The sequence below is a fragment of the Eptesicus fuscus genome, chromosome 2 (assembly GCF_027574615.1).
Source record: "Eptesicus fuscus isolate TK198812 chromosome 2, DD_ASM_mEF_20220401, whole genome shotgun sequence".
NCBI lineage: Eukaryota > Metazoa > Chordata > Mammalia > Chiroptera > Vespertilionidae > Eptesicus > Eptesicus fuscus.
This window is the reverse complement of record NC_072474.1, coordinates 663,326-681,788: the sequence shown is the minus strand read 5'-3', so window position 1 is coordinate 681,788 and position 18,463 is coordinate 663,326. Positions and strand designations below refer to the sequence as shown.

The 18,463-nt window shown below is 47.1% G+C and overlaps 1 protein-coding gene and 1 long non-coding RNA gene across 2 annotated transcripts in view; one reads left to right on the top strand and one right to left on the bottom strand.

Annotated features, from left to right (window-relative positions):
- The window catches only part of LOC129151180 (uncharacterized), a 68,976-nt gene extending 66,769 nt beyond the window's left edge, over positions 1-2,207 (top strand). The window contains exon 3 of the long non-coding RNA XR_008557921.1: positions 1,555-2,207. This is a non-coding gene — a long non-coding RNA (uncharacterized LOC129151180). The remainder of the gene's footprint in view (positions 1-1,554) is intronic.
- The window catches only part of CELF6 (CUGBP Elav-like family member 6), a 48,215-nt gene extending 30,419 nt beyond the window's left edge, over positions 1-17,796 (bottom strand). Inside the window, exons 1-3 of the mRNA XM_054725143.1 lie at positions 17,535-17,796; positions 13,823-13,905; positions 5,186-5,234 (exon numbers count right to left, since the gene is read on the bottom strand). Of these exons, the coding sequence (XP_054581118.1) occupies positions 5,186-5,234; positions 13,823-13,905; positions 17,535-17,796 (394 nt within the window). The remainder of the gene's footprint in view (positions 1-5,185; positions 5,235-13,822; positions 13,906-17,534) is intronic.
- Positions 17,797-18,463: the final 667 nt, after the last annotated feature.

Sequence of the window (18,463 nt, the reverse complement as noted above, 5' to 3'; positions counted from 1 at the left end):
CAAACGACAAGTGCTGAGGAGGATGCAGAGAAAAAGGAACGCTCCTGCACTGCTGGTGGGAATGCAGACTGGTGCAGCCACTGTGGAGAACAGTATGGAGTTTCCTCAAAAAACTGAAAATGGAACTCCCATTTGACCCAGTGATCCCACTTCTAGGAATATATCCCAAGAAACTAGAAACACCAATCAGAAAGGACATATGCACCCCTATGTTCATAGAGGCACAATTCACCATAGCTAAGATTTGGAAACAGTCTAAGTGCCCATCAGCAGATGAGTGGATTAGAAAACTATGGTACATCTACACAATGGAATACTACGCTGCTATAAAAAAGAAGGAATTCTTACATTTGCACCAGCATGGATAGACCTGGAGAACATTATGTTAAGTGAAGTAAGCCAGGCAATGAAAGAAAAATACCACATGATCTCACTCATTTATGGAAAATAACATTATAACCTGATGAACAAAAAGATAGATACAGAGGCAGTAAAGCACCGAACAGACTGTCAAATTACAGCTGGAAGTCTGGGGAGTTTTGGGGAGGGGGGGAAAGAGATCAACCAAAGGACTTGTATGCATGCATATAAGCACAACTAATGGACAGAAGACACTGAATGAGGGGGGGTTGGATGAAGGCATGTGACAGGGGGTAGGGGAGGCTGGGGGAAGGTCAATGGGAAAAAAGAAGAGATATATGTACTACTATATGTAATACTTTAAACAATAAAAAAAAGAATGCCAAAAAAATAAACACATTTTGATTAGTAAGAAGATTATCTAACACAGATCAGTTGGTAGTAAAATACTTAGAAATTGTAAAGGCCCAAGACTTAATACACATGCCTCCTCTCTCTCAAATATGTGGCAGAGAACATTTAGAAACTAGGAGTGAGAGCAGGGAGGAATTGAAAGATCTTGTCATCAAAACCTGCAAGAAGGATTATTCATGGCTGCATTTGGAGTATATATTCCTTAAGACCCATCACTTGTCAAATAATATCTGTGTAACATGTAAATACTAAAATTATGAGTTCTACTGCCGGACAGGTTTGCTTTTCTTGATCTCTTGAGCTGATCTGAATGTAAACAGGTATTGATGTGGGATGCCACATGCAGAGAATTTATCAATGATGTGATACTTGAAAAACTTGTACAAAAAGGAAGAGAAAAATAATAAAACTCAGGCTGGTGTCACTGGTTGGGGCCCAGATGACCAGTACATATGGACCAGAACAAGCAGATGTATCATTGGCCTGGAGGCTTCCTTTGTGCAACTGCCCTCAACCTGACAAGAAGTGTTGGATTCCAAAAAACAGGAGAGCCCCAGCACTGTGAACTTAGTTCCTGAACCAGACTCCAAGTTGCACCATGTTCTTCTGAGCTCTGGGCATGCTATTCTTTTTGACTGAAATGCCTGCCCACCTGCTTCCTCCTTTTTCTATTGACTGCTTTTTGTTCATCCTTGACATTTCAGCTTAAACATTTCTACCTCTGGGAGTCCACGTTGACCTCCCTAACTAATTATGTGCCTTTTGTTTGTGTCCCCACAGTTCTCCCAGGACTTGAAAAGAACTGATCACGCTGAATTATACATCGCTTTAGAGCTCCATGAGGCCTGCCAGGTCTGCCTTGCTCACATCTGTATTTCTAATATGGAGTAGAAGCTATTGGTTGGATGGTTGAATAAACTGCACCCAGCCTGTCTGCTTCTTAGCTCATTGGATACTCTCAGCTGTGGGACTATAGTGTTTGTAGGTAGGGCATAGAAGCTGGCCAACAATGACCTCGATGCCTAACAGAATTTCAAGCAGAAATTTTTGGGACAAGTAAACCAGAGGCTTGGTATGTGGCCTGTCTGGAAAGAATGAGATGAGAAAGGAGTATATGTGTGTGGAGGGGAGGAAGGAAACTTAGTAATATCTTTTTAGGCAAAGAATGGGTGATACCATCTTGACCAGAAACTGAGAATTGGAGACCAGAGGTCAGAAAATCCAAAAGGATGAAAGAAGAATTTCTTAGAGGAACTAACTCTACAATAGAACCATGGAGCTACCAGAGCCCTTTGTTCTGAGCATGAAGTCTGAGAGGGTATGCAGAATGAGTGGAGGTCAATAAATGTCTGTCATTTGGATGCCATCCTCTCCATGACCTTGGAAAGCTTCTTTCTCCTAACAAAGCCATGGCTGATCTTGGGTAAGGCAAACAGAGGCTTATCTAAGGGATATAGTCAGCAAACATCAGGGAGGGCTACAGGTGAATGAAGAGAGAGAAAGACATCAAGAACTGACACCAATGTTAGCATTGCTTTTCCAGCATGGAAGCTGATCAAAAAGCACAGGTTTCAACGGCTCCTGTTCTTTTTTTTTTTTAATCTGTCCCTCTTTATTTTTTTTTTATTATTATTTTTTTAATGAATCTTTATTGTTCAGATTACAATTGTTTCTCCTTTTTCCCCACATATCTCCCCACCACCCAGTTCCCACTCCCCTTTGCCCCTACCTCCCCCGCGCTGTCCTTATCCATAGGTGTATGATTTTTGTCCAGTCTCTTCCCATACTCTCCACACAGACACCCCTTTCCCCCTGAGAATTATCAATCCACTCCCATTCTATGCCTCTGATTCTATTAAGTTCACCAGTTTATTCTGTTCCTCAGATTTTTAATTCACTTGACTTTTAGATTCACTTGTTGATAGATAAGTATTTGTTGTTCATAATTTTTATCTTTCTTCTTCTTTTTCCTCTTTTTAAAGAATACCTTTCAGCATTTCATATAATACTGGTTTGGTGGTGATGAACTCCTTTAGCTTTTTCTTATCTGTGAAGCTCTTTATCTGCCCTTCAATTCTGAATGATAACTTTGCTGGGTAGAGTAGTCTTGGTTGTAGGTTCCTGCTATTCATCACTTTGAATATTTCTTGCCACTCCCGTCTGGCCTGCATGGTTTCTGTTGAGAAATTAGCTGATAATCGTATGGGAGCTCCCTTGTAGGTAACAAACTGTTTTTCTCTTGCTGCTTGTAAGATTCTCTCTTTGTCTTTTGCTCTTGGCATTTTAATTATGATGTGTCTTGGTGTGGTCCTCTTTGGATTCCTTTTGTTTGGGGTTCTGTGTGCTTCCTGGACTTGTAAGTCTATTTCTTTCATCAGGTGGGGGAAGTTTTCGTTCATTATTTCTTCAAATAGGTTTTCAGCATCTTGCTCTCTCTCTTCTTCTGGTACCCCCATAATTCTGATGTTGGTTCGCTTGAAGTTGTCCCAGAGGCTTCTTACACTATCTTCAACTTTCTGAATTCTCTTCTCTTCATGCTTCTCTGGAGGAGTGTCCTTGGCCTCTTTGTATTCCAAATCTTTGAGTTGATTCTTGCAATCCTCTAGTCTGCTTTTGGGTCTCTGTATAATATTTTTTATCTCAGTCAGTGTATGTTTAATTTCTAGTTGGTCCTTTTTCATATCCTCGAGGGTCTCATTGAATTTATCGGCCTTTTCCATGATATTCTTGAAAAACCTTATAACTGTGGTTTTGAACTCTATGTTCAGTCGCTTGTTCTCCTCCATTTCTTTGGTTTGTGATCTGTTTCCTTGCCTTCTCATATTCTCTGCTTCCCTGAGTTGGTAGGGTAGCTTTGTGTACTAGGTGTCCTATTGGTTCAACGGGTCAGCCTCCCAGTTACTTGAGGTGGACACTTTTGGTGTACCCTGTGTACTGTGTGTCCCCTGACAGGAGCTACAGCAAGAACTAGTTTTCTCCTCCTTTGCTTGGGCGGTTTTGGAGCAGTCTGACTGGAGCTGTAGTTAATTTTGGTTAAGCTGCCACAGAACAGGCCATTTATATGCAAAAGCCACTGTGTGGAGCCTGGACGGGTTTGTAGAATGTGTGGGGCGGGGCCTCAGGGCGGGGCGGGGGTCTCAGGGCGTCACTAGGTTGGGGCGTGGCCAACGGCAGTGGCTGGCGACAGCCGTCTCTGCCTTTCCCGTTTCAAGTCCCTGCGCCCCGCGCTCCAGCGCAGTAAACAATGATTGCTGGGCGCACCTCTGCAAAAAAGTCACTCTCACTTTCCGACCCGATGGCCGAGAGTCCAGCCTCTCCCCGTAGGTGTCTGGGTCCCCCGAGTGTCCCCAGAAACTGGATTTCAGAGCAATCAGGAGCTTGTCTCCCTGCGGGTTGAAGAAAAGCCGCGCACCCAGCCGCCCGCCGCTGGCCCGATTCGCGCGCCTCCGTACCTCAGCTCCCCAGCGTTTGTGCTCCTTTCTCTTCCTAGTTGTAAATCTCCCACTCAGCCAGCTTTCCCGTGGTTCTGGGTGGTAGACGCTCTGTCCCTTGGTTGTACCCTCGAAATTGTTGTGTGAGGCAGCAGATTAGCTGCTTAACTATGCCGCCATCTTGGTTCCTTTCCAACCGCTCCTGTTCTTAAGGAGCATTGGTCTTTCTGCACCAGGAAACAGTGCAGCTAAAAACCTTTCAAAGTCATCCCATGGTCTTCAGCATAGAGTCAAATTCCTTAATGTGGCCTACAAAGTCTATTATATCAGTCTCATCTTTGACCATAAATAGCCAGGCAATTACAATGAAGTAATGAGTGGCCCAACCTAGAGTGGACTGGGTTCTCTGCAATCAGAAGAACCTAGAAAAGGAGACTAACTCTAGCCTTATTCTTAAAACAAAGAAGAACCTGGAAAAACAGGAATAAACCCCCTTTAGGGGAAAGGCGACAAGAGCCTCCTTCCTCTATCTCCAGCATCTGCTTAGGCTCTTCCAGCCTCTTTTGGGTCTGGGGACCCTGGGGCCTCATCCCTTCTTCTTTATTTTTAAGATTTTAAAATTGATTTTTAGAGAGAGAGGAAAGGAAAGAGAAAAACATCAACCAGCTGCCTCTTGCACACCCCCTATCAGGGATGGAGCCCACAATCCCTGGCATGTGCTCTGACTAGAAATTGAACTGGCAACCTTTTGGTGCACAGGACGATGCCCAACCAACTGAACCACACCAACCAGGTCTCATCCCTTCTTAGTCTGAGCTGGGATGGCTAAGCTGTTTCTAGAATGGAGCAACTCTGGACCCCACTTGTCCCCTTACCCAAGGAAGTTCTAGTAATAAACCATGGGTAGATCTGACTCCAGGAGTGGATCCATCATCCCCTACATGGGTGATACCCCCAGGTTTGTCAGGCAGGGAAGTTACCTCCTCGGCCCTCACTGGCAGCTGGCTTCACTTGGATTGGACGGTTCATCTGAAAGACATCGGACCAACATACCCAGTCAGCATGACTGCCTGGCCCTTGGGCCTCCCAGCTTCTCCATCCCTGACTCCTCAGGATCTAAGCTCTGGCACCTTTGAACTCTGCACTCCACCTGTCTCACTTGGGATTATAGATTTTCTCCAAGATTCCTTCCTTAAACCTGGGAATTTACAAGGTGCTTAAAACCTGAAGGGTTGGGTGTTAGAAAGCTCAGTGGCAAGTGCAGGAGAGACTGTGGAGACTAATGAGATTCTCTTGCCTTGGGCTCTGGGAAGGGACCATGTGAGGCCTGTCCCTCTGGCTCCTGGACTTCCTTGAAGGCTTTGGGTGGGAAAGTAGAACTGCTCTTGCAGATTTGTGGCCTCAAATAGAATATAATTCTGTGTCATTTAGATGAAATAATCTGGAACCAGACAGACTTAGTGCTGTCTATTCCCAACTCTGCCATTTAATGGTTGTATGATTTCCAGTAAGCTACTTTCTTATTCAACTTGTTAAATGGGAGAGAACCTTTACCAAGCTTTTGTGTCACCATAGTTTCTACACCTAAGTCCCCTCCTGGGTCCCCCTTCCCCTGAGGATGTTGGAGTTCTTCAGGGCATCATCTTCGGCCCTGCTTATTCTGCTCCTCTCATTCTTCCTGGATAATCTCATCCAGCCACCCATCTTCTGAGCTTCAGACCCACATGCCCAGCTGCTTGCTGGGCATCCACTAGAAAGTCTCACTGGCACCTTCCACTTGACACATCAAAACCAGAGTTCATCTTTTTGCCCAAACCTGATTCTTCCAGTCATCTAAGCTATAAACCCAAAAAACACCTTGATCCTTCCTCCACCCGCCCCCAACCAATTTTACCTTCTAATTCAGGGGTTCCCTGATCAGGGGTGGATAAATATCACTTGGGAACCAAATCAGACTCTTAAGTTGGGGGATTTGTACAAGTTCTTAGGTGATGTAAATATACTCCACTCCACACATTCCCATTCCCCAATCACCCTGAGACAATTCATGACTGAATCCCAATCTCACTTTCCTCTTATGGGTGTTGTGGATCACATGCAATAATGGGGGCACAAAAGGTCTTTGTAAATGGCCAAGAGCTGGGTGCACAGGGTGTAAGGAATTATTGTTGGGACAGACAGCTGATTGCCAGGAGAAAAGAATAGTGGCCTTCTAAGTCATGGAGAAGGAGTACTGATGTCCATATGGCCTGAGAAGGTTATAATCTGGCTCCCTCCTCTCAGGACATGTACTATTTTTGCACCAATCAAGAGTCATTCCATCCTCTACCAATGTGCTTGTTGCCGAAATAGCAGGCAGCTTCCTGTTACCATAGCCACAAGTGCTACCCAGTAACCATGGTAATGCCCTGGCAGTCACAGCTGAGCAATTTCCTTTGGATAAAATTTGAAGATGGGGAGTGAGGAGGGCTTATTTAAAAAAAAAAAAAAGGAAAGGAAAACAGGCCAAGCCTCAATCAGTGCTATTACCCTCTCACCCAAAGCTCATGTTCTTATCTGCTCTGACACGCCCATCACTGGTGGTGGAGCACCTACTGTGAGTGGGGACCAAGACACCAGCAGGACTCAGGCTGCAGTCTAGAGAGGGTGACAGATCAATCCAAGCAGATCAGGGTGAGCTGGACAGGTCTGGACTGGCCTGGACCAGAGACCAGGAGGACAGGACCTGTCCCTTGGCATGGCCACCTGTGATTGTGGAGGAGAGACCAAGAGATAGAAGAGTGGAGACACGAGATGAAGAGAAATGGGAAGACAGAAAAAATGAGAGAGAGAGTAAGAGACAGACCTAGAAAGGGGCAAGGGAAGAGAGAAATACTGGTGGAGATGAGAAGGAAATGAGGGGACAAGGGGTCAAGAGGGAAAGGCAGGGAGGAGAGTGGTGGGGGGAAGGAAAGAGGAGAAGATGCTTAAATAAATATTGAGCATTTCTCTCTGGAGCCTAGAGTAATGAACACATGTGACAGCAGTGGTTTCCATAGCAGCTGCCTCCCCAGGCTGGATTTCTGGGGACATAGAGCTCATCGGTGTTCTGGGGGATGACCCTGTCCTCCTCTCCAACTTTCCCACTCTTTGATGGAGAGTGGGCATTAGGTGGTACGTACATGTCCCACATGGACCAGGAGTGAGAAGCTGGGCAGCTAGGCTTTCCACCACTTGGGCATGCTACTAGCATTTTTTGAACTCTGTGAAGATCCCCAGGCTGGGGCCTTTTGGGGAGACAGTGATGACCACAGGAACCATATCCTCAAAGTCTCACAGAGGGGAACATAATGCCACCATTTGCTGAGAGCCTAGTGTGTGCCAGGCCCTTCCTGGGGCACTTTACAGATATTGTCTCTAAATTTCTTTCAACCACTATACAAGGTAATATCATTGTCTCCATACTATAGAGGAGAAAGCTGAAGGTGAGGGAGGATAATCACATGTTTAAGATCACATGGTGGGCAAGCAGTTGAGCTAAAATTTGCACCCAGTTCTGTCTGACACTGAAGTCAGTGTTTTTTGCATTGAGCTGCTGGACTCTGTTTTTAAGACATGAACACAAGAAAAGGGGCACAGAGGGACTGAGGCCTTAGGAGGAGTGCTCTGGGAGAAGCTGACTCCAGGTGGAGAGGCTGACTCAGGGAAAACTTCATAGAGGAGGCAGATTTTACCTGGGGGTTCATTTGCAGGACTGGAGTCATTGGGTCATGTGGAGATGATGGGAGAGGTAGGGCTGCAAGCTGAGCACTCCAGATGCCTTGGGCATGGAGAGGGAGCTGCCAGTCTGAATAAGGAGCAAGGGTTCTGGTGGGTATGGAAGTAGCCAGCATGGAACAAATTACTTTAGAGTCAGATAGACGTAGATTTAAATCCTAGCTCAACCACTGTCAACTAAGTTCTCTGAGCCACATTAGTAAAAAGGAAAATCATGACCCTACTTTGCAGGGTTGTGGTGAAAATGACAATGGCTAGGTCTTAGTAGGTGCATCAAATGTAACACGGGCTTCTTCTTCTTTTCTTTTTTTAGTGGGAGGTGTGAAAGAAAGATAGGCAGGGGCCAGAACAGGACAGGTTTTGAAAACCATGACAAAGTATTTTGACTTCGTTGTATTTCAAAGGCAATAAGGATCCAGGGAAGGATTTTAACTAGGGGACTAATCTTATGAAAGACCCCAGGAGCTGTCACCTTGCAGAGAAAAGATTTGAAAGGGGAAGATTAGAGGTAGAAAAACCAGTGTGATTCAGGTAAGGAGGGAGGGTAATCTAGAGAGGGCAGAAAGAAATGGACAGATTCAAGAGATGTTTCAGGAGAATTAACTGGACTGAAGTTCTAGTGGATGTGGGGATTGAGGGAAAGGAGAAAATGTTGGCTGACTCTCAGTTTATAGCTTAGGTTTTGGGGAAGTTGGCAGTTTGTAAGTGCAGGGGAAATCTGCAGGAGAGTAACCCAAGAGGATGAGGACAAAATTGAGCTCTGGGCCTTCGGTTTCCACAGTGAAATGGTTAGGGAGGACACCCACAATTTAGGTGCACTGCGTGTGGCTGAAGGAGAAAAAGGGTTGCCCACATGAATTTCCCAGTCAACCCTGCCCTGCCTTGTTCCTGCCACAACCAGGGGACAGACTTGGGAGTGGGATGAGATAATCATGGTTCCCCTTTGGGAACCTTTACCTCCTTGGCCAAGAACTTGTCATGAGAACTCAAGTAAGTTCTTGAGCGTGGCTGAGCACCTATTCCCTTGATAATTTTTTAGGTAGAGTCCAGGCTCATGTGTTCTTCAGAACCAGCCTTGGATGGGAAATCAAGAGAGAGAACATCAGAAAGAGAAGAGAACAACCTATTCCAGAGAGTGAAGTGGGGAAGGTTGGAGGCAGTATAGATAGGCACGAAACCCTGGTCCTTCTGCCCCATTAACAGAGGGAAGGCAATACTCTACCCCTTCTCTCTCCTTGATTTGCCTAAAATCCTTGCCTTTGGTCTCAGCACTGATCTCTTCAGACTCTTCTGCTCTGATGCCAAATCCTCCCTCCACTCAGCACTCATGCCCTTAATCCCTACCCTTACCATGGAAAGAGTGTTCATCAGAACTTTCCTGAAGAAGGGACTACTGGTGATTTTCAGAGAGGTGTCATGGATGCAGGGAAGGGTAATGCAGAGAAAAAGCAAATGTCAGTATTTTCAGCACATTGTTCTATCTTACCCCCGTTCTCTAATTCAATCTACTACCAAGTCTCATTGGTTCTAGAATCTATATAGAGATCCTCAAGTTCCTCCTCCCCTCCCATTCCTGCCCTATCCCCAGCTCCAGGATAGTGTCATCATTCATTTGCACTCAAGCAACAGTGTTCTAAAGGGTCACCCTGCCTCCAATGTTGCTTCCTTTCCAAACCAACCTTCACACTGTAGCCTGAGTGATCTTTAAAAACCAGTCCCTCACTCTTCCATGCTTAAAATCTTCCAATGGTTCTCCATTGCAAGCCTCCCAGTAAAGCCCGAGATCCCAATCCCAAGACTGGCAGTCAAAATGTGTGAGTCCTGCCTGCCCTGCTGCCCAAGATACACAATACTCTCCATTCATATAGAGCCTTAGCCATCTTTGCTGGACACCTTCCCTACCAGTTCTCACACTGACCCCAGAATTCCAGAAGTGGCCTTTGTCTTTAGGTTTCCAGATCCTCAAATATGATGATACTAGAGGCCCGGTGCACAAATTTATGCATGGGTGGGGTCTGGCTGGCCCACCCTGAATGGGCCTTATTGGGCCAGGCTGGCCAGAGGGAGGAGCCACGGGCAGTTGGCAGGCCGGCCCCATTCCCTGGTCAAACTCCCAGTTGAACTCCCGGTCGAGGGGACAATTTGCATATTATCCTTTTATTAAATAGGATCTGATCACTATTCAGCTCTGATAGCATCTCCTCTGTGAAGCTTCTCCCTCTTCACTCCTGATGCTTCTTTTACACACTTAGATGTGAACCCCCCTGAGATGCAATGAGTTACTTCTAGGCTTGAAGCTTTTTGAGGACAAAGGCTCTGACTCACTGGGTGGCTACTAGCACATAAATGCCTTTATGTGACTTAGAAAAAATGTGTCCCATTCTCTGGATGACACATTTCTGTGCTAATGCACATGGCTTGGTCAGTAGAGCATGACTGGATTTTAGCCCCTATCTGCCCTTTCCACTCAAGCTGTTTTGTGCAGGGCACAACCTGCAAAAGCAAATGTACTCAGTTATATCTGTCTCCTTCACAGTGTTTTAAGGGTTGGATGCCCAAGGAAAAGAAGGTCATAAGCAGGGAGAGAGACAAATAAAAGGACAGCTTCTGAAGGTGGGGCTGAGGTTGGGCTTCACCTTCCTTAGGTAGTAGATTCTAGAGCCTAAAGTGAGACTGAAAGAAGTATTTCTAGATTCATGGAGAAGGAGCTGCAGAAGATGGAACAGATGACTGAAGTCTGAAGGAAGCCAAGCTTTGATAGGTGACAAAAATTAGCAGGTGGAAGGGAACCAAGGAGAGGTCCCAGATCAGCAGTTACCCTAGGGCCGTGGTTGGCAAACTGCGGCTCGCGAGCCACATGCCGCTCTTTGGACCCTTGAGTGTGGCTCTTCCACAAAATACCACGGCCTGGGCGAGTCTATTTCGAAGAAGTGGCGTTAGAAGAAGTTTAAGTTTAAAAAATTTGGCTCTCAAAAGAAATTTCAATCGTTGTCCTGTTGATATTTGGCTCTGTTGACTAATGAGTTTGCCAACCACTGCCTTAGGGGTTTCTCTTTGGAGCTAACCCAACATTTCCTGGGCCCAATGATAGTCCTGCCTGTCTCTAGGAGCCCAGATTGATATTATTTCTGCTCTCCAGCAGATGGCAGCTATGCCCAAGACCTAGTGCTTGCAGAGAGCTGGGCACCTACCTCCCTCCATGCTGGTGTGGGTATGAGGCCAGGTGACTAAAGCTGCCACTGCCCCTGGCAGGCCCAGAGAAAAGATTGATGGCACAGACATTGCTGGGGCTGGCCAACAAAGCCATTGATTTTCATTTAGGAGAATTAAATATTAATTTTCACTTTGTTAAACTAGAGAGGGTGAATAAAGCCAATTCCTGCAGTACCAAAGGAAGCCAGGCTATACTGGAAGACTGCAGATGAAATGGTCAGAGGGGGGCAGATGTATTCAGTCACCAACCCTTCCAGAATCTTAGACTTCTGTCTGTCACCACATTGGCTCAGGTAACTGTGAATGAATTCTGGAGCCAGACTAGCTGGCCTCAATGCCCAGATCTTCCCATTAGTAGCTACAAGACCTTGGGCAAGTCACTTAATTTCTATGTGTAATTTCTTCACCTGTAAAATGGGAATGCCAATAACAAAACCTTCTTCATAGAATATTAATGACTTCGAACATGTAAAGTTCTGGAATCAATAAATATTGCCTTCTTTATTTCTCTTTTCTCCCCCAGAAATTATCACAGTAGTCTTACATCAGGTGCCCTCAGCCTCATAGAGTCCTCTAGGTATTCCTTATCTTGTGGAGTCCTATGGCTTGTTGAGGAGGGGTTTTATTCTCCCAAAGTTCATCTTAATTCTTTCCAGGGGCTCTCACTTGCTTTCAGGATAAAATCCAAACTCCTCAGCCTAGCATCTAACGTTTCCTCTTCAACCACTGCCCTCTATGGATCTTCTCTGTGGCCAGGCCCATGCTCCCATAGGCCCTCCTCCGTGCTTCCCACCCCATTTTATACCCACCCTGTTCCTTTGGTCTCTGCGCCTTTGCCATGCTGTTTCCTACGTGAAATGTTACAGTTCGCCTCAGTGATAATTCTAACTTGAGCAGCAGAAGTCATTTACTCCTATGGTTGGATGAATGACTTCTTCTACTCCTTCAACTAATGCTACCATTTTACCACTACTACCACCAGCTAACTATTGACTGCTTACTGTCTACCAAGTACTGTGTTAAGCACTTTACATGACTTAGTTTATTTAATTATTATAACATCCCTATGAATTCAGTTTTACAGAGAGGAAGGTTAGGCTTAGAGAGATAAAGACTTGCTCCGTGTCACAGAGTTAGTGAGTGGTGGGGTCTGGATCCACACCCAGGTCTGTCTGACTCCAGAGCCTGCATACAGAGGATTGGTGAGGGTGATATGTTGGTGTTACTTGACACTGAATCTTCAAGAGTGAGGCTCAAGTTGCTTCAATCACTAAGATAGATTCTAGGATCTGACCCCTCATTAACAGCTTGATCACCTCTAGGCAAAGCTTGTCCCATTTCTTGGCATATGCAATTCAAAGGGATGACTTCTTTATACTGAACTGAAATTATTGTGTCTGTTCTTTAAACCCATTGATCCTGATCCTGGCCCCTGGGGCTACCCATAAAAACCAAATCCCTTTAGAATCTGAAAGTGGTTATCCCCACCCCTAACAGTAATGTTTATCAAGATCGTACTCTGTGATAGGCTTTTGCTAAACCTCAGTTAATTCTCATGAGAGTTTAGTGAACTAAGTGTTAGTATAACCCACTCCTTATACCTGAGGAAATTGAAGTTCAAGAAGCTATGTAATGTATTCAGAGACACCAAACTGGTAAATGGCAGAGCTGGGATTCAAATCCAGGTCTTTGAGACTAGAAAACTAGTACTCTTAATTATTACGTTATGATGCCTCCCTATTAAAGCTCCCTGACTAAACCCTACCTTCTCAGCTAAATATCTCCAATTTCTTCAAACTATAATTCCATATATTAGTATATTTTATGTCCTATCATGGTCTCTTTAGGGTAGGCTAATGACCCTCTTAAATCTGAAGCCTAGAACTGGATATAGTCCCAGGATAGACCTGACTAGGGGCATTTCATTGTGCTTTTGTTTTAGACACATCACTCCTTGGACAAGAGAAAATGAGGATGGGTACTATGACTACTGCATCTTGGTGAATCTATGCTAGTTCCTAACAATCACCACTTTGTTCCTGCCACATGGTCAATAGATCCCACTTTGCCTTTTGGCCAGTGATTAGCCATTAGCCAAGGCCATATTAGGTGCCACTGATATATAATGTCCCAGCTGCCTGTAGAATCATGTCTCTCTTAACTTTAGCCAACTGTTTAAGGTATAGAGGGAAGATAATCTTGGTGCGTCAAAGTATCCCCAAAAAATTACAGGAAGAGGACCAGAGGGACCTGCCATTAAGGATCCTAGTCCTGGAGGACATGAAATACCAGCCCAGCAGAGCCTCTAAACTGTGTATCTGCATCCATGCTCACACCAGTGACAAGTGTCACTAGAAGCCATGATTTCAGCCAAGGTGGACAAATTGTATGGCCCACAACACTGATGCCTCTCCTAAAAGATGGGGTGGGACGCTTGGGTCTTGAGCCCATTTTTTTGAGCCAGAAGACTGAATATAAAAAAGAACCTGTAGCTGTTCAGGGCACAAGCAAGCCCTCTTCTACAAAGATGCTGCTGCTGCTATTTCTGGTTCCAATCCAGCTCCTACATGCTGCTTTGGTATGCATGTAGGGCATGTCCCAAGTCTGAGGTGACTCCCATCCCCACCCCCAAATGCTGGTGGACTTACCCCTGGCAGGGTCTTCTGCTCGTGCAGTGCACTCTGAGCCTTGAGAGCAGAGTCCCGGGCGCAGTAGGTGAGGAAGGCACAGCCTGGGGAGGAAGAGGCTGGCTCAGGGGATTTCCTGAAACCCCCAAATGCTCTTCCTATAAAGACCCCATTAAACTGACAAACTCAAGGTCACTTTCCTTTAACCAAAGACACTGCTTCTTCTCTGCCTCCTACCTTCTCTGAAGGGAGGGGCTTCATGTGCCTCTGACTCTTTCTCATTTTCTCTTGGCCTTCTGCCTAGGGAACATGTGTAGTCACACCCAGTCACATGCTTATACAATCCCACATCTCTCCTCACTACTCAAGCCATAATCGTGCTGAGGTTAAACCTCACTAAGCCACTTTGCCTTCAGCTTTAACCCCAGCTTTCCCTTTCCTTTTTGGAATCATACGGAGTCTCCCAACTCATTTTCAATGAGAGGAGGCAGAAGAGGAGGAGGAGGGTTGGGGTCCAAGCCCAGAACCCCACAACTTCTTAATACTTCCTTCCTCCAAGTTTGAAGCTGAGGAATGGGTTAATTTGAGGCTTGGAAGATGAGGCTGGTTTAAGGGCTTCCTGTAGGTAAGAACTTCCAGTGCTCTCCCATCCTATCCAAGGAGCTTGATCTTGTTAGTTCTCCCAAGTCTTCAAGATAGGGCCTCTTAAAGGCTTATTGTGCCTCAAATCTGACTTCTTTAAAACAGCCAGTAGAAATAGGGCAGAGGAGGAGTCTGAATCGAACCAAAGGGTCAGTCCTAACCCTCTTTGTTCAGCCTCAGAACCTTAGCCTGCTAGGATCTCTTCCTTTCCAACAGGCATTGAGCACTCGCTCACTTATTTTGATGGGGCATTATGATGGGCTTGGGGATAAAGTGGCAACAAGACAGACACATTCTCCGCCCTCATGGGAATAATGTAAAGTATTATGAGGAGCATGCATCTGAGTCCAAAGAATTGAGAAGTGTCTCAAAGTACATCGTGTTCTCAATAATAAATAGAGTTTAACCAGGTGACAAGAAGGGTGGTGATTATTTCAGTCAGAGGAAATATGAAGACTCAGTTGAGAATTCAGTGTGTTGGGGAAATGGATGGAAGGCTAGTAAGGTTGAAGATTGTTAATGGGGGCAGAGTGGACAGTTTGGTATTCAGGGATCAGGTCATCTATAATCTTGTCTGGATTTTGAACTTTTTTTCCTAGGAGCAGTGGAGAGCTGCTAAAGGGTTTTAAGCAGTGTTGTGACATAAGATACGTTTCTAGAGAGAGTCTTGAGTGTAGGAAGGAGAAAGACTGAAGGAAGAGAAAGTAGATGTGGGAAGGAACTTGGTGCAATTTTTCACTTAGATCTCAGCAGACTAGAAAGGCAAATGGGAACATTTTCTTCTATGTCTTCTATTTGGGTGCCCCTTAAGGTGGGTGGATATCTGCCATGTATTGCATGAAAGGAACCTTAGAGAACTCCTGGGACAAACACTTATTGTATCAATAGGGAAACTGAAGCCCAGAGAGTGTGTCAGTGGCAGGATTGGATTTGGAGTCTCTTAACTCCTAAGCTAAGATTGTTTTCAAAGCACTGTGGCTGCCTCCCTCTGTACCCAGCCACCAAAAGGAAAATGAGTCACTCTGGCTTTTGGACGTCACTGTTGCTGGGGAGGGGGTGGGGGAAGATGCTGACTTGGAGACCCTCCCTGATCATCTTGCAAGGCATCCCTGTCTTGGAGAGTTGCAGGTTGGTTTGGAGCTAAATCACCAAACACCTGATTCTGCTTACATCTCTGCTCCATCTTCTACCAACATGCCACATCAGCTGACATCGGAACTGGGCAGGGCTGGGGCCCTGTCTGAAAGGTTCAGGGGCCCAGTTGTGGCCTAAAGGAGCCTGTATGGACTACTGGGATGGGGATGGGAGAATGAGGGATGGAAAGACAGGGAAGCATGTAAAGACAGATGAATGAAAAACAGGAAGAATTAGAGTTAAATAGAGAAAGGAGGAGGGAGGAAAAATGGGAGGGAGGGAGAGAGAGGATAAGGAAATAGTCAGAGACTCTGATGGTGAAAAGAGTGAGAATTAAAGGTATTCCATACACTGCCCTTATTGTAAAGATGGCCTTAAAAGATTAGCTTGAACTTACATACTGAAATAAGTGTCTAGAAAATAAGAGAATAAATTGCTATGGATATGGACAGCCAGGCAGCTGGACTGAATTAGAAGAAATCTGGGTGGTATAGTCTTGTCCTTTTATGCCCCATTTAATATAACCTCAGCCCAAAAGGTAGAAGATACACTGCTACCTAGCTGGTCCTAGATCTTCTATGGGCATTTATTTTACTGAAGCCCCTATATTGGTGTGCCTAGGAACTCCCCAAGGTGCCCCAGTGGAAAAGAGGTGGCAGCCTGAGTACAGCTCTCAGCCCTCAGGAAAGTACATTCAGCTGTTACCCAGGGCCCACAACTTCTTTCCCAAAAAGATCATAGAGGATAGTAGGTAAAATTGCCTTCTTCACCAAATCCTGAAACCACAATATGGTGAAGGTAAGGAGAGATAAAGGTGTTTCTCCTCATATCATGTCCTTCCCCCACCCATGTACGACATGTGACTCTGGCTCTCTTACTCCAGCTAGCTTGGACAGACTTGTCTGCATGTAAACAGCCTCCTCCTTCTCTCTTCGGGAAGAAAGGGGTGTGGCTGCACAAGACTATGTTGTCTCTGTCTCTCTAGCAAGGGCAGGGAAAAGACCCCTTTCTGCCTCTTCAACCTGACCAGGACTAGACTGTGGGGAGGGAAAGCAGAAAGCTGCAGGAGGATTGCGGAGGGACAAAGATGAGATACAGGATTGGGGAGATTAGAGCATGAAAGTAGTGTGGATTCAGCTGAGAGAAAACCTGAGATGAGGGAGCACAAGGTGGCAGGAGTTCCAAGCTGAGGTCAGGGTTCTGGACTCAAACCAGAAGCAGAACACTATGTTGTGATTCTGGCAGGGGTAGGAGAGATTTACTATTAAACATGAGGGTGGAATTTGGAGCTAGGAGGATTGAATTTTGTGAGTTAACTAGGCCTGGGTTCTGAAGAAGGGTCGAGTTTGGACCTGTGGCATTTCAGGTTGTCAGTCTAAGAGTCAAAAGAAGGCTCTGGAGGTTGGCTGGGCTTGGAGGCCAAAATGAGTGGTGCAAGTCCAAGATATGTGTATGGATTGTTGGGTCTGAATAGGGTGGCACCAGATAGGGATATTTAGGAATGATATGGTCCAGCATTTGGGAAATTGAGGTTATTAGAGACCAAGAAGGTGGAATAAGTTTCCAAATTCCAGGATTTGGGATGTCGGATGAGAGGGATGCAGGGAGGTCCAACTGAAAGGCGGGGACTGTTGGGATGTAGGAAGTTGGAGGTTAGAGTGCAGAACATGTCAGGGAATCAAAAGGATGATGAAAGGGAGCATGTCAGAGAAAATTCTGGGTTTGGGGCTCTGTGAACTGGGGAGGATACTGGGTTGAAGTGAGGCTGGTATTAGACTGGTTGTAGGACTGGATCTAGGTAAGGCTAAGGTTGGGGCTGCAGTTGAGGCTGGAGTTTGGGCTGGGCCGAACTCTAATCGGACTGGGGCTGGACAGGGCTGGGCTGGGCTGGGCTGGGCAGGGCTGGGTAGGGCTGGGCTGGGCTGGATAAGGCTGGGCTGGGCTGACCCCCGCGCACCTTTATGGAGGCCGGTGAGCCGGTCCTTCAGCACCGTCAGCTCGTAGATGCGGCCGAACTCCTCAAACAGCGGCTTGAGGTCCTGCTCATCCAAGCCCCGCGGGATCTGCCCCACGAAGAGCTTGATGGCGTCGTGGTCCTTCCTGGGCGCGGCAGGACCTGGGGGCAGCCCGCTCAAGCCGACGCCGCTGTCCGCGGTGCTGAAACCCACGCGCGGGCCGGGGCCGGTGGGCGGCGCTGACCCTCCGGGCGCCGCGGCCATCTCCCTGCCCAGTCCTCCCTCCCGCCGGTCCCGCCGGTCCCGCCGACCCCTCCCAGGAGGGAGGCGGGCAGGGAGGCGAGGGCGGGGACGCCGCACAGGGAGGGGTCCTGGTGGAGGGGCGTCAAGAGGGTGGGGCGGGCACGGGGCGGGGCAGGCCCAGGCCGGGCTGGCGGGACCGGGTCCGGCCGGAGGTCCCGGTCGGGAGCTCTCGGGGCTCCCGCCGAGCTTTCCCGGAGCCCAGCCCTAAGCTCCAGGCTCGTGATGGGTGACGTCAGGCAGCGGTCCTTGGAGTCTACGCAAATAATTTGCATAATCAGGAAGCGGCGGCCAATCAGAGCTGGAGTTGACGAGGCTCTGCTGGGGGCGGAGGGGCGGCTGGACTCACGCGCTCCTGCTCGCCGTGGCAACCAGCCCTTCGGCTCCGGTGAGCGAGCGGGCGTGGCCGCGGCGCGCAGGAGCGGAGCGGCTCCGTCCTGGGGGCGGCTGTGGGGGTCTCACGCTGCGCACACGGGCACCCCGACGTCAGACCACAGGCCTCTCCGGAGGGCGGGTCGTTAGGGCTCTTCTCCACTCCCACGGCCAAGGCCCATTCCTCGGAGCCATCCCACGCCACCCCATCACACCTCTCTCACCTCGGTGTCTTCCACCATTTCCTTACCACAAGCCT